This window comes from Chinchilla lanigera, unplaced genomic scaffold (assembly GCF_000276665.1).
Source record: "Chinchilla lanigera isolate Chin_1 unplaced genomic scaffold, ChiLan1.0 scaffold00029, whole genome shotgun sequence".
In the NCBI taxonomy this organism is placed as follows: domain Eukaryota; kingdom Metazoa; phylum Chordata; class Mammalia; order Rodentia; family Chinchillidae; genus Chinchilla; species Chinchilla lanigera.
Genome location: NW_004955430.1, coordinates 6,468,128 through 6,482,545, shown reverse-complemented (window position 1 = coordinate 6,482,545; position 14,418 = coordinate 6,468,128). Strand labels below are relative to the sequence as shown.

Below are 14,418 nucleotides of genomic sequence, written 5' to 3'. Positions count from 1 at the left end.
GCTTATCCTATTACATCATACTATACCTAGTATATTCTATAAAACATTGGAATTGAGATAATGCACTTCTCTTTGGAGGTCTCATTTTTTTATATTACTGAATTCATGAGTGAATCTTAATTTAAAATAGCAGTCATTTTGGTAGTTGTAGATTATATTTGTGTTTAATATAAAAAATATCTTGACAAAGTTTATTCTCATTTCTCCCTCATTTCAACTCTTCAGCCTAGTTGGGCCCACCACTCACATTTTTACCTACTGGCATATGGAAAAGAGGAGTAATGAACTAAGCAAGTACAGTTCCTGTTCTCATGAAGCTTAAAATCAGTACAATATTGAATACATCCAAAAATTGGATTATAGGGCACTTTGTGTTTAGTAGTCTTGTTACGCTTAAATGGTTTTTCAGAAAGCTTATTCTTAGTATTTCTGTTGTTGGCATTACTCTATTAACATGATTTTTAAAATTATTTTTAAAATTGTGTTACTCAGTTGATATCCTTTGTGAGCTTACAGTCCCCAAATAGGTAACCAGCTTTATACATACCATTATTAAAAAATACATTTTTAAATAGACATTTCTGTAACATGGTTTGTTAATGAATGGGTATATCTTTTGACCTTGTGTCTTTTAAATAAAAAAACCCTAATAATTATGAGTAGAAACTACAATAAAACAGCTTACTGTTAAGCTTCTCGATGGTATACTTTAAAAGTATGTAGAAGTAGAATACTTTTCAGTAGTGACCCAAGAGTATTTTGATTGAGATTTATTGGCTCTTACTAAGTAGTGTCCTAAAAAAGTATAATGAATATGACATAGTTACTATGAATAGTTCTGTCTACAGTGAAAAAAAAATGGTTCCCTTTTGATTTGGGGAAAATTACATAAATTTGTACAGATTTGATGTTTGAATTTTATTGGTAAATTAAAATATTTGATGTGTGAAGTTGAAATTTCCATTCATTAGACCAGTAATCCCAAACAAGAAGTTGCATATTTGGAGTTAAGTGTTTAAAAATGAAATGGAATGTGGAATGGTTGAGGACATGAGAAGTAAAAACTTTCTCCATGAGTTGTCTTATATATGGCATGTGGCATACAGTGGTTATTAGAATAGCTGGAGCTCTCCATTTTACAGAGAACTGAGCTATTGTTTGGTTATTTGTATAACATCATCCATAAAGCCAGGAAATGGTAAATCTAGTTTGACTACTAAGCTTGACTCTAATACCTCATATCTTAACATTTTGCTGTCATATAATAAATGTCCTACTACTTTGTACTGGTAATAAAGTTCTTTGGATGCAGTGTACTATATTACTCCCAATTTTAGTACTAAATGCAACCATTTTATTTTATAGATGATGTAAAGGTGTTAAATATTTTTATGCTTTCACTTATGGTATAAATTAGTTTGCTTAAATAATAGTCTTCTTCAGTATGATATAAAATAGTTGAGATAAGTTGAGTACATGCAAAGATCCTTAGGATTTAGGTTGCCTCATGTAGCATGACCAAGTTGCAAAATTGCGGCCTTTGTGTCTGTCTAATGCTAGACCTGCTAAAGGAACTAATCAGTCCAGACAGCTGATTTAAAATTTTTTTTTCAGTGAGCTAGTATCTCTTTTGTATGTCTTGATACCCTTTTTCATTTATTTAAAGTTAGATTAACCCACAAAAGTAGAAGAAGGTACATTTAAGATGGAATGATCTTAAATTTAATGTTTTTTATTTTAGCACTTTTCCAGCCGTTAACTCCAGGCTCTCGAGAATTTGAAGATGTTTTAAATATTCTCCATTCATCTTACCTTGAGCCATCTTCAGTGACAAATTTTCACTACAAACCTGCGTGCTTGATACATAATGAGCTTTTGGAAAAGGAGGTATGTTTTAAGTTGTACTTACTCTAAGATTCTTTTGAGAACCAACTAACCTGAAAAAAAATCCTTTTCTCTAGAAATTATAGTTTTTAAGGAAGCCCAAATTATGGAAGGGTAAACAGGTTTAAATAGTATCTCCTTTTTCCCTTAAATATTGTTGCTGTACACTGCATTTATCTGCCATGTTAAATTCCTAACTCATGGCGATCTTCCTGCCTCAGCCTCTCGAGTGCTGGGATTATAGACCTGTGCCACCATGCCAGGCTTTAAATTCTTATTGAGGGATTATGTAAAATAACTTTCTGAAACTGAAGTTTAAGCATAGCTTACTTTGTCATGGCTTAATTATAAATTCATAGAGCTTTTTGCTCTTTTTTTTTTGTTTGTTTGTTTGTTTGTTTGTTTTTTTCTGGTACTGGGAATCCAACTCACGATCTTGTGCTTGCCAGGCAGGTTCTGTGCCACTGAGCTAAATTCCCAGCCCCAAGCTTTTTGCTCTTGTAATACATGTTAATTAAATGTCTAAATTGAGAAGTAATGAAATCACATACATTTTTAAAAAGGATGTAAGTGATTTTCCCAAAATTGCTTGGAGGCTGGATTGATTATCTTATCTTGACTATCTTATCATTAGTGGAAATTCTTAGGGAACAGTTGAGCATATTAGTTGAGTTTTGATTTAGGAAACACTAAAGTGTATATTCTGAGGTAATATAAATGGGATATTTAGACGTATTTAACACGCTGTGCTTTTTCTTTTGAGGATAAGGTTTCATTATATAGTTTAGGTTGGCCTTGAACTCACTATGTAACGCAGTTTGGCCTTGAACTCTGAGTGATCCTCTTGCCTAAGCCACCCTAGTGCTGGGAGAGTGCTGAGATAGCAGGCGTGCCATTACACCTGGCCATTGTTCTTTTTTTTCTGTCTTTCCCTCTTTTTATTTCATCTCCCCACTCCTCTCCTTTCTCCCACCTCTTCTCTTCCTCTCTTTACTCCCCCACTTCAGTGCTGAGGAATGAACATTTTCAGAACCAGGATGAACATTCTTAGCTCTTTTTTTGTTTTGTTTTGTTTTTTTTTTTTTAAATTTTGAAGCCGGGCATGGTGGTGCATGCCTGTAATCCCAGTACTCAGGAGGCTGACGCAGGAAGATTGTTGCAAGTTCAAGGCCAGCTGGGCTACAAAGTGAGCTCAAGGCCAGCCTGAACTGCATAGCCAGACCATGTCTCAAAAAGACAAAAAAATAAAAGAAAAATAAAATAAAATTTTGAGTCAGTGTTTTGCTGAATAGCTATGTTGTCTAGGCTGGTCTTAAATTGCTGTGCTCCTGCCTTAGCCTTCCAGAGTGCTGGTAGGCATGTACCACCATGCCTGGCGTTAACATTGTATGCTTTCTAGTGGTTGCGAAATACTACTGATTGTATTTTTACAAGTTGGTTAATGAAGTGTTACCAAAATTAAATTTGAAAGAATCCCTAAAGGGTAGTTGGTTTTTGTTTTGTTTTGTTTTTGTTTTTGTTTTTTGGTCTTTTTGAGACAGTCTCGCTATGCAGTTCAGGCAAGTCTTGAGCTCACTGTGTAGCCCAGGCTGGTCTCAAACTTGGAATGATTCTCCTGTTTTAGCCTCCCCCTGCCTAGCCTCCCAAGTGCTGGGATTACAGGCATGCTCCACCACGCCTGGCCCTACAGGGTGTTAATGTTACTGGCTCCTAGAGAAAATGACAACTTTGGTAGTTTAATATGGTTTCGTGTATGATAGTAATTATTTGTTAATTTCAGGTAAAAATTTAGTTGGAAGGTGTATTATTAAAGAGCAGTAATGGCCTGAATACAAATAAAAAATGTTAGTTATTCTATGATTGAATGTTAATCTGTATCCTAAAGTAAAAGCCTTAGTTTTAGGATGTCTTAACAGTTTTCTCTTTAATCATGTAAATATGTGAGTATGTACATCTTAGGTGCTTGGCCCTGAGAACAGTTATTAAAGACATGAAACACTTTTCCTTGTTCTAAGTGAGTCTATAGTCTAGAAGTAATTGGTCATTCAACAGATTTATTTTTCATTTTAAAAACATTTTTATTAGTACGTTTGTGATACATAATGAATACAATTGCCGTGGGGAGTTGGTACCTATACATAGCACATCTTTGTCTTTTTCACAACACCCCACCCCTCCCCTCCCTAGAGCCCTTTCCCATCTGCAGATGTCAACAATAAAGCACTTACCACTTACAGTATACCTTGTTAAAATGGAAGCTACAAAGATAACTAGATCATCAATTTATAATCTATGGGAGAATTGTAGTATGATAAAAATGTTAGTAAAACTTTAATTAAAATTGTTAAGTACTCAATGCTTATTTGACTGTGTGGGTAAAGAGCCTATAATGGGGAGAAAAAATTGAAGTAGTAGGAGACAAAAGATCATTTTTTACTTTGGTAGATTTGAGATTTGCTGGAAAAAAATTCTTGAAACTTAGCTTAACAAAACACAGTCCTGTGCTAAGGAGTTGTTATAGATTCAATTTCATTTAGTTTACAGAAAAGCGAAGAGAGCTGAAGTCTGATGGTCGTTTAGATAAGGAACTTTCAGAGTCTTATGCATTTCTCATGGTTGATCGATGTCAGGTGAGTTGACCCTTTATAAAAACAATTGGAGGATATTTCATTTTAAATTAATTTTTTCTCGTGTACCAGGGGTTGAACTCAGGGCCTTCCACACATCAGAAGCAATTTATCACTCAAGTATATCCCTGTTCCCTATTTAAAAAAAAATTGAGACAGGGTCTTGCTGCTTTGCCCAGGTTGCCCTTGAACTTGAATTCTCAGTGCTCCTTCTGCCTCTGCTTCCTAAGACCCTTAGGATTACAGGCACACGTCACTACATCAGCACAGCACATCTCTAGCCTTTTTTTTTTTTAAAAAGCCTTGGTTCCCCCAACTTGCCAGGGCTGGCCTCGAACTTAAAATGTGCCTCTGTCAGGTTCCTAAATGGCTGAGATTGTATGTTGGTGCCACTGTGCTGGCTACATTTTTCTTGATATAAGTAGAGAAAGTGATTTAGAGGGGAGAACTATTAATTGTTTTTATAATTTGTTTTTTAGATATACTCAGTTTTTTCCTCTGACCACTCCTGTTTTCTTCCCTTGGAATTAGCTTGATAATACATTTCCCTTTGTTAAAAGAGTATTTTGTATCTTGGTTTTTTTTTTTGGTTTTTTTTTTTGGTTTTTTTCCGGTACTGGGAATTGAACTCACGACCTTGCACTTGCCAGGCAGGCACTGTGCCGCTGAGCTAAATCCCTAGCCCCTATCTTGTATCTTGTTGATTGTGTGTTCTTGGAACAATTTTTTTCCCCTTCTACTTAAAGATGTTTAGGTGGAGCCACTTCTTCAAATGTTTTCCTGATTCTGATTCTTTTTAAAAGGGGATGGTTATGTTTGTGAGAGATAGGAATTTGGAGTGTCTCATACCTAGTTAAATATAAATGCCAGGTGTGGTTACTTTGGGAGTGTCAGTTTTACATTGATATTTGGACATACCCTGTGTGTGTGTGTGTGTATATTAGAATGTATATAGCTTAGAAGTTTAGATTTTATTTAAAGTAAGCTTACAAATTACTATTTTATGTTTTTAATACGATTTCAAGGTGAAATGTTTTGTTTTTTTAGGTTCAAAGCATATGTGAAAAAGGATTGCAGGTGGGCCATTCCAAAATAACAATTCTTGGCAGTCCTTCCATGGGTAATTTTTTTCTTTTTCATTTATATTTACTACTAAGTTACCATTAAAAACATCTAATCAATTTGGCTGTGGTCCTTGTAATTAAATTTGTATATGCTTTATTATGTTTCCAGAAAAGGCGATTAGTCTCAGGTTCTGAAATGTAAAACCGGCTTTATCTTTTGTATGAGTTTGCATGCTTCTAATTGATCAAAGTTTACTTTTTACTGTCTTAGAGTCTAAGTGATTTTGAAAAATGTGATGCTTTTTGTCTATTTTACTTTGATTAAAACATCAGCTGCCTCTACTGTGCTTATATACCTTCTTTTTTATTATTGAATATTTGGATTTTTTTGTATTCATGTCCTACTTATTAAAATTCTTTCAATTTTTCTGTGTTTATTAGGTATCTATCTTTCTAAATATGCTGACCTATTACAAGCTAATCCTTTGGAAAATGGGGCAGTGGGCGATGTTGTGATTTTTAAAATAATGAAGGTAATTTCAGGTTTTACATTTCACTTATGAAAGACAACATTCTTTTTGGATTTTGAATTGACCCCAAGTATTTAGGACTTTGATTAAATTAAAATCCACACTGTTAGTGTTGAAGTCCATGCTTGCTAGTATGTAAAGATACTTTTGGGAGCAGTTTGTCATCTTTGATTAAGCTAACTATACTTAACAGTTTGTTTTCCCTGGCAAAGAAAAGAATAAAGAGAAGAGGGTAATATGTTGGTAATATAATTTAGCTTAGTGAAAAGTATTATGAGTAGAATTCCTGTTTATCTGTATTGATCATGTTTATGCGAACACTTGAGAAGTTTTCTCTGTTTTAGGGTAAAATAAAGAGTATATATGACCCCATGGGTGTGAAAACCTTGGAATCCATGTTAAATAAAAGTGCTCTGGACCCCACACCAAAGCATGAATGTCACGTGTCGAAGAATGCAGGTAGAATTACGTCACTCTTAGCTTACAGAGCCTATGAGCTTACTCAGGTATGTGCCTAGATCCATTTTAATGTTATGATTTCATATCTGTTTATTACCGAATCTTCCAGAATGTTTCCCTTTTAACTTCTGCTGTCACATTAGTCTTTGGTTTCCACATATCACTGCTAGATTCCTTGTTTCTTTTTTTGTTTGTTTGTTTGTTTGTTTTGTTTTGTTTTCCGGTACCGGGAATCAAACTCACGACCTTGCGCTTGCCAGGCAGGCACTGTGCAGCCCAGCTAAATCCCCAACCCCCTAGATTCCTTGTTTCTGAGTGAGGCTTGTTCATCTACCTTGACACCTATGTTATTCTTGTCTACCTTGCTTTTTTGACTTATTTGTAATTGAGTCCAGATAAGTATTTTTCCGTTTGAAGTAATAAGCAAAATGGTGGTTAGGTTTGCTTGAGATTATGACCATAATATATGTATTTTTTTTTCTTTTTTTCTTTTTTTTTTTTGTTTGGTTTTTCTCTTGCGCTTGCCAGGCAGGCACTTTGCTGCTGAGCTAAATCCCCAGCCCCTATATTTTTTTTTTTCTATCAAGTTGACTTTTCTGGGGCTACCTAGGATCTTAGACTCTATTTGTAATGTTTTTCTTGGAATACTTTATATTCTATATTGGAATATTTATATTGGAATACTTTATATTTTACATTCCCAGCTCCTCAGAAGCAAACTTTTGGAATACTTAGCAATAGTACATTGGGATCTGACACACATAGAATATTACATGTCACAAAGTAAATACGAGCTACAGTTTTTTTCGGTTAAACTGACAATATGGAACTTGAAGAAATTTTCTGTCAGAGGTGCTTAAATGATTTTGTTTCTTAAAGACAGATAGATACAAAGTTTCTTTGTACTACTTGCCTACCTAATTTTACATTTTTTTATTTTTAGTATTATTTTTATGAGTATGGCTTTGATGAACTAAGGCGAAGACCAAGACATGTTTGTCCATATGCAGTTGTGTCTTTTACTTACAGAGATGATATACAAACTCCAAAGTTTGTTTCTTCATCAAGGTAAGACTTTAAGAGTTTTAATTTAAAACTCTTATCATCCAGAGTAAGATGCTACACAGCCTACGCTACTAGGTTAAAGGATCTTGTTGTCCCCTCTGCTTCCCCCTAAAACACTTTAAGAAAAGTTAATTGAATGCTTGAATGTTTATGATAACTTTTAAGAGGTCATTGTGAAAGACGGCTCATTTGGCGATGTGGAAACAAACTAAAATTTCCATAAACGTCATCTGGTTTCTTTTGGCATTGAAGGTTTGTGTAGTTGAGTTGAGTTAATAGCAGTTTTTAGAAGTGAAATTTTGGATATTAGCTTTCCTAAAATTGGGGGGCGTCTATAAATAATGCCCCAGCCCCACCTCATAGCAATTAAATCTGATACTTAGTAGGGAACCTAGAGATTGGTAGTTTTTAAAAGCTTCCATGTGATTTTAATTATTGACCAGTTTTGAGTACCACTGATAATTTCTTAAAAACACTGAGGTGACCAAATACAAAGTAGTACTCATTTGTCCCATGTGGTGATTCTAGAAAATGTTTTAACCAAATGGATTAATTTACAGAGATGTAGATGAGGTAGTTAAATGCTTATTTTCATTTTGAGTTGAAATGCATAAAGTTACTTGTAATATCTATTAATATAGAAAAATTTTTTTTTGTAACGGGTATTGAACCCAGGGCCTCTCCCACTGAGCTATAGCCTCACTCCTTTTAAAAATTATTTTAAAGTTTTGAGACAAGATCTCACTATGTTGCTACCAAGGCTGGCCGTAAACTTGTGATCCTCCTTTCTAAGATTAGCCATGTGCAACTATCCCTGACTGAAATACTGCTGTTTTAAAAACCACGGAGGAAACATTTATGAATGTAATTCTTACGGACCTCTTTGTCAGTTTTCTAGATCAAATTATCCTGTCATTCATTTAAGCTACTTGAGGTACAGCACTTTTTCATGTCAGTGAATAAGCCTTGGGAACCATCTATAGGCACATGTACCAATTGACATGATACTAGAAAGTGTCTTTTTTTTTTTTTTTTTTTAAATTGCCCTGTATTTATGATCTCCATCATATACATATTTACTATAGCAGTTTAAAAGATATCTAGCACTTACAAGTCAGAGGTCATACCCCTGGGAATAATGACTGTTAACTTTCTTTGATTCTTGTTTGATTGTGATTTCTCTATTATATCAGACAAATGTTGATCAGATATCCATCCTGCACCTCGAATATCTCGGGGATGCTTTTGTCTTGGGACTTTGCATTTGCTGTCCCTTCTTTTTTTCCCCAGTTACTTTATCTGTGTAGGTTTTTCCTCTACTGTATTTCTCTCTTTAAAGGTGACCTTCTCAGGCCTTTCTTGATTTTTTTTTTTTAACCCCTTCACAGTATGTCTTTTTCTTCCTAGCACTTAAAACCATCACCTGGTAAGCTTTATACATTTTTGGTTATCATCTGTTTTCCTCATTAGCTTGTAAGTTCTTTGAAATTCAACATTTCAAATTCAGCATTTCAAATTCAACATTTCAAATTCAGCATTTCAAATTCAACATTTCAAATTCAGCAAATAGGACTTTGTCTTGTTTATCCCTAGAATTATGCCTGGTAAATAATAGGATATTATTAACAAACATTTCTGAATGTCAAGTGAATATATTTAAATATATATTGAACCTTTTTTTCTAATCTTACCACCAAGGTAAAATAATTGAAAGAAACTTTAATGGACTTTTTCTCTGTTAATGGATATTTTTTGGTGGGAGGGAAACCTCCCTTTTCTTTAGGGCAGTGTGGAAATAGCAAAATAAATACTGCTTTTTCTCTAAGTAGACCTGGATTTATTAAATATGGTAATGAAACATTCATTTGTCCTTCTACTTGGAGGAAGGGTTTCATTGTCTGAAGCAGTATACCCTTACAAATAGCATTTATAGGCTGGGGGATGTAGCTCAATGGTAGGTTGCTTTCCTGGCATGCATGAGGCCATGGGTTCAGTCCCTAGCACGGCAAAAAGGCACTTATATCAAGGTTCTAAATGTTAACTTCCATGTTTTTACCAATCAGTAATGTTTTTTCTTTTCTTTTTAAAAATTTGTAGATCTAACAGCTTTAATGCAGATAGAAACATAGGTAAGATTCATGTATTTTTTTAGTTGTATATATTGAAAGAACACATACAAAAGATAAGTGCTTTGTTACATTTTTATAATGAAGGAAAATCTGCACAGTGTGAAAAAGCAGGTGAGGTTATGTTATCATGTATCATTAATACTTGGTCATCCAAGCATAAGGTCTCCTTTAAGAAACTCCTACTTCTGAAGATAGAGCAAAGTATAACTTTAATTTAAACAGATAAATGATAAATAGATTTCACAACTCAGCCATTTTATTTTTATTTTTTTGAGACAGGGTCTCACTATCAGGCTGGCCTCGAATTTGGGGCATTGTTCCTGCCTCAGCCTCTGGGATTATAGGTGTGCATCAGCATGCCTGACCACAGCTCAGCCTTTAAAAAGTATAAAATTCATCAGAGGTTTAACATTTAGAAGAGATAAAGATTAAAAGCATCTTTGACATTATCTTTAGGTTTCTTCATAATGAAAAGTGAATGCCTAGAAGATAGACATTGTGGGCATTCATGTACTACCAGATTTAACATAGTCTCTTGGAGGAAGTAAAAGGGCACTGAGCGTGTTGTCTTTATTTCTTAGCTTTCTGATGACATTTAGACAGAAAAAGTGGTGAAACTGAATTTTTTTTAAGAAGACACTCAAAACTAAAATCCTGTTATTTGAATTTTTCTGTAAATTGAAATACTATTTTTATGTTTTTCTAGTTCAACCTTGTTTCTGAATATTTTTTCTTATTTCTAGTAATGTGCATTTATTGCTCTGGGTTGTAAAAAATAATGTTACAATTCTTTTTATTTAGATAAATTTAACTACACCTTGTGGAAAGGACAGCTTTTAAATAAAGGAAAACTTTTGTGTTATATTTCTCTGAGGTCAGCTACTCGTGCTTTTTTGCCCATCAAGCTGTAAGTATGTTATAAGAAAATAGCAATTGATTATTACTAGTTTAACTTTTTTCTTCTTTTATATTTGTATTTTGCTTTGTTCCAGAAAAATTTAAATATAAATGTTTATTTTCAAGAAGACTGATTTAATAACTTTAGAATAACTTTAGAATAACTTTAGAAACTTTTATCTTGATTTGAAGATAAGCTAGTTGTATACATTTGTAGCATAAAATTTTTTGTTAGTCATTTTAAATAAAATAATCTTTAAAAGTCTTATCCTAATTAAATATATTTTTCATTTGACGACTTGAATATCATAGATTTAAAAGTTACCGGTTCTTTGTTGGAAAAGCCTTGAATAGGGTAAGTTAAGGTAAAATACACAGGCTATTTTCTGTACTGTGTAACATGCTGGAGTAGAATGATCTAAAAGGATCTCTTGCTACTCTCATAGTAGTAAATACTATGGGCCTTTGTAAAGATTTGAAAATTAATGTTTTTACTTGAATTGTCTAATAAAATGACAATATTTAATCCTTTATTATTACTAAAATTGGCATATAGGATTAGCTTTTGGCTGTGAATACAAGTTTGGTAATATAGCAGGCTATTTATGTATAGGCATCTAGACTTTCCATACCAAGTCCTAGTTAGAATAAGGTGAGATATTAGTGAATACACTGTTCTGTTTTCCCTTAAGCATTGTGTTTGTATGTGTATGATAATATTGTTAAAGTTAAAAAGACAGGTAAGGCAAATGTGCTTTTTTTTTTTTTCTAGTCCTGAAAAGTTAGATATTGAAACAGTTACGAGTATCGATCATCTGAAACAGAAAATTCCTCCAGCACTGTTTTATAAGGAAACATACTTAGGTCCAAATGAAGGTAAAGAAATTTAATTTTACTAAAATGTGAGAAGCAAGCTCTATTTGAATATTTATTGTGCTTTTTCTTATGTCAGTTTTGAAGAATGGAATGTATTGCAGCCTTTATGAAGTTGTAGAAAAGACAAGAATTGCAAGTAACATGGAGATTTTACTGCAAAAACTAGATAAAGAAAAACTTGTGAGTAAAAAGTTTTAAAATATGATTTTGAAAACATGTTAGTTATACAATTATTATTCAACTGTAAAGAAAAAAAAACTCGACTTTTTTTTATAAGTAAATGGATGCAACTAGAGGTCATACTTACAAGTGAAATAAATCAGACCCACGTGTGTAAACATTGTATTGTCTCCTTAGTGTGAGAACCTGAAAGAGTAAATAAAATCCGAAGGGTACAATAGATATTGTGAAAGGAAAAGAAAAACTACTAGGGAAAGGAGAAAAGAAAGAAGGAAGGGAAAATTACAGACACACACACACGCACACACATACACACACACACACACAAGATAGCTAAGATAATTGTACTACTGATTTCTAGTGGTTTACTGAAAGGAACAGTTAGTGCTTTTTTTTTTTTTTTTTATGCCACTGAGCTATATCCCTGGCCCTAAAGTGTGGTAGATTTATAGTTTCTTTTTTTCTTTTTTTTTTTTTTTTTTTTAACCAATTTTACGTGCTTATGTCTGGTAATCTGAACAACTACTTTGAAGATAACAATATGCAATATAACAACCATTGTTCATTTCCTGTCATCTTGTTTTCAAATTCTATATCTTTTTAACGTTTCTTAAAATTTTGTATTCTCTTTAAAAAAAATTTAAAAATCAGATATTAAAAAAAGAAAGCTTATCAGTGAGCATATTAATATTTCAGTTCATTTTTTGCCTCTGAAAGTACTAGAAAACCTCTGTTGCTACCCTTTAGTTGAAAGTATTTTAGTATGGCTAATACTCTTTTTTTTTTTCCTGGCCATGACGCTAGACCTTCTATAGTAGTGGTGGCGAACCTCTGGCACATGTGCTGTAGCCGGTTATTTGTTACTAAAACCTCTAACAGGTTCACCACCACTGTTCTATAGTCTTTCTCATGAAGTATCTTTTTTTTTTTTTTTTTTTTTCTTTTTGAGACAGGGTCTCACTATGAAGTTCAGACTGGCCTTGAGCTCACTTTGTAGCCGAGGCTGGTTTCGAACTCACAGTGATCCTCCTGCCTCAGTCTCCCGAGTGCTGGGATTACAGGTGTGCACCACCATGCCTGGCCTCATGAAGTATCTTTATTTACTTTGTAATTTATCTTTATTGTACTTTGTAATTATGAATGTGATAGTCAAATATTTTTTGAGTATCTTTTTTTTGGTACTGGGGATTGAGCCCAGTGACTTTGCACTTAATTGCTTCCAGCTCTTTTTATTTTAAGACAGTGTCTAAGTTGTCAGAAGAGTAGCAGGCAGAGATTTTCTTCCATTCTATACTCTACCACTTCAATACTCTGCTGTTTCTCTTGCTGTGCAGAAACTTTTTGATTTGATATAATCTACTTGTCAGTTTTTACTATTATTTCATGTGCTGTTGGAGTCCTACTTAGGAAGTCCATCTGTGCCTATGGCTTCAAGTGTTTCTACTACATTCTAGCAGATTCAAATCTCAGGTCATATACATAGTTCTTTGACCCATTTTGAAATTGATTTTTTTTGTTGTTGTTTGTTTTTTTTCTCCGGTACCGGGAACCGAACTCTCGACCTTGCGCTTGCCAGGCAGGCGCTTTGCCCCTGAGCTAAATCCCCAGCCCCTTGAAATTGATTTTTATACAGGGTGAGAGATAGGTATCCAGTTTTAGTCTTCCACATACAGATATCCAGTTTTCCCAGCACCATTTAGTAAAGAGATTGTCTTTGCTTCAATATATGTTTTTTGCTCCTCTATCAAAATCAGTTGTAGCTGTATAAGTTTATTTCTGTGTCCTTTATTCTGTTCCATTGGCATGTGGGTCTATTTTTGTGCCTGTACCATGCTGTTCTATTAGTATGGCTTTATAGTATAGTTTGAAATCAGGTGTTGTGATGCCTCCAGCCTGGCTCTTTTTGCTTAGTGTTGCTTTGGCTGTTCTGGGTCTTTTGTGTTTCCTTATGAGTTTTAGGATTTTTTTTTTTCTGGTTCTGTGAAGAATGTCATTGGAATTTTGATGGGAGTTGCATTGAGTCTATAGAATGCTTATTCTGACAGTCCATGTACATTGGGAGGTCTTTCCATATACTAGTGTCTTCAATTTTTTCAGTGTTCTATAATATATGTATTTCTTTTGTCTTTTTGAGATAGGGTCTCGCTGTGCAGTTCAGCCTGGCCTTGAGCGCACTTTGTGCCCAGGCTGTTCTTGAACTTGCATCGTTCCTCCTGCCTCAGCCTCCTGAGTGCTGGGATTACAGATCCCAGGCACAGTTATCCCGCGCCTGGCACAGTGTTCTATAATTTTCATTGCAGAGGTTTTTTACCTCTTTGGACAAGTTGATTCCTAGGTACTTTATTTCATTTTTTTGAAGCTGTTGTGAATGGAATCATTTTTCTAATTTGTTTCAGTGCATTACTGGCATATAGAAAAGCTATTGGTCTTTAATGTTTATTTTGTGTGTGTGTGTATGTGATTAATTTTTGCAGGGAGTGGCATACTGGGGATTGGATCCTGAGTGTTGAGCATGTTAAGTATGTACCTTTCTGAAGAGCTACATCTGCAGCCACATTTCAGTGCATTTTTTTGTTTGTTGTGTTGTGGAAGTGTAATTGATACTTCTATATATTGAGTTTATGTCAGACCCATGTGATATTTGGTAGTTTTTGTATGTTCCTGGCATTCCTTTCAAATAGATCCTTCATTCATTCATTCATTCATT

At 34.0% G+C, this 14,418-nt stretch overlaps 1 protein-coding gene across 2 annotated transcripts in view; it reads left to right on the top strand.

Annotated features, from left to right (window-relative positions):
* Positions 1-1,589: 1,589 nt before the first annotated feature.
* Positions 1,590-14,418, top strand: part of Fam208a (family with sequence similarity 208, member A) — a gene marked incomplete in the record, with an annotated part of 40,302 nt that continues 27,473 nt past the window's right edge. For both annotated transcript variants that reach the window (XM_013515613.1, XM_013515614.1), the window contains 10 exon segments: positions 1,590-1,887; positions 4,422-4,514; positions 5,559-5,631; positions 6,017-6,108; positions 6,450-6,611; positions 7,508-7,632; positions 9,727-9,758; positions 10,560-10,665; positions 11,428-11,531; positions 11,608-11,711. In XM_013515613.1, the coding sequence (XP_013371067.1) occupies positions 1,711-1,887; positions 4,422-4,514; positions 5,559-5,631; positions 6,017-6,108; positions 6,450-6,611; positions 7,508-7,632; positions 9,727-9,758; positions 10,560-10,665; positions 11,428-11,531; positions 11,608-11,711 (1,068 nt within the window).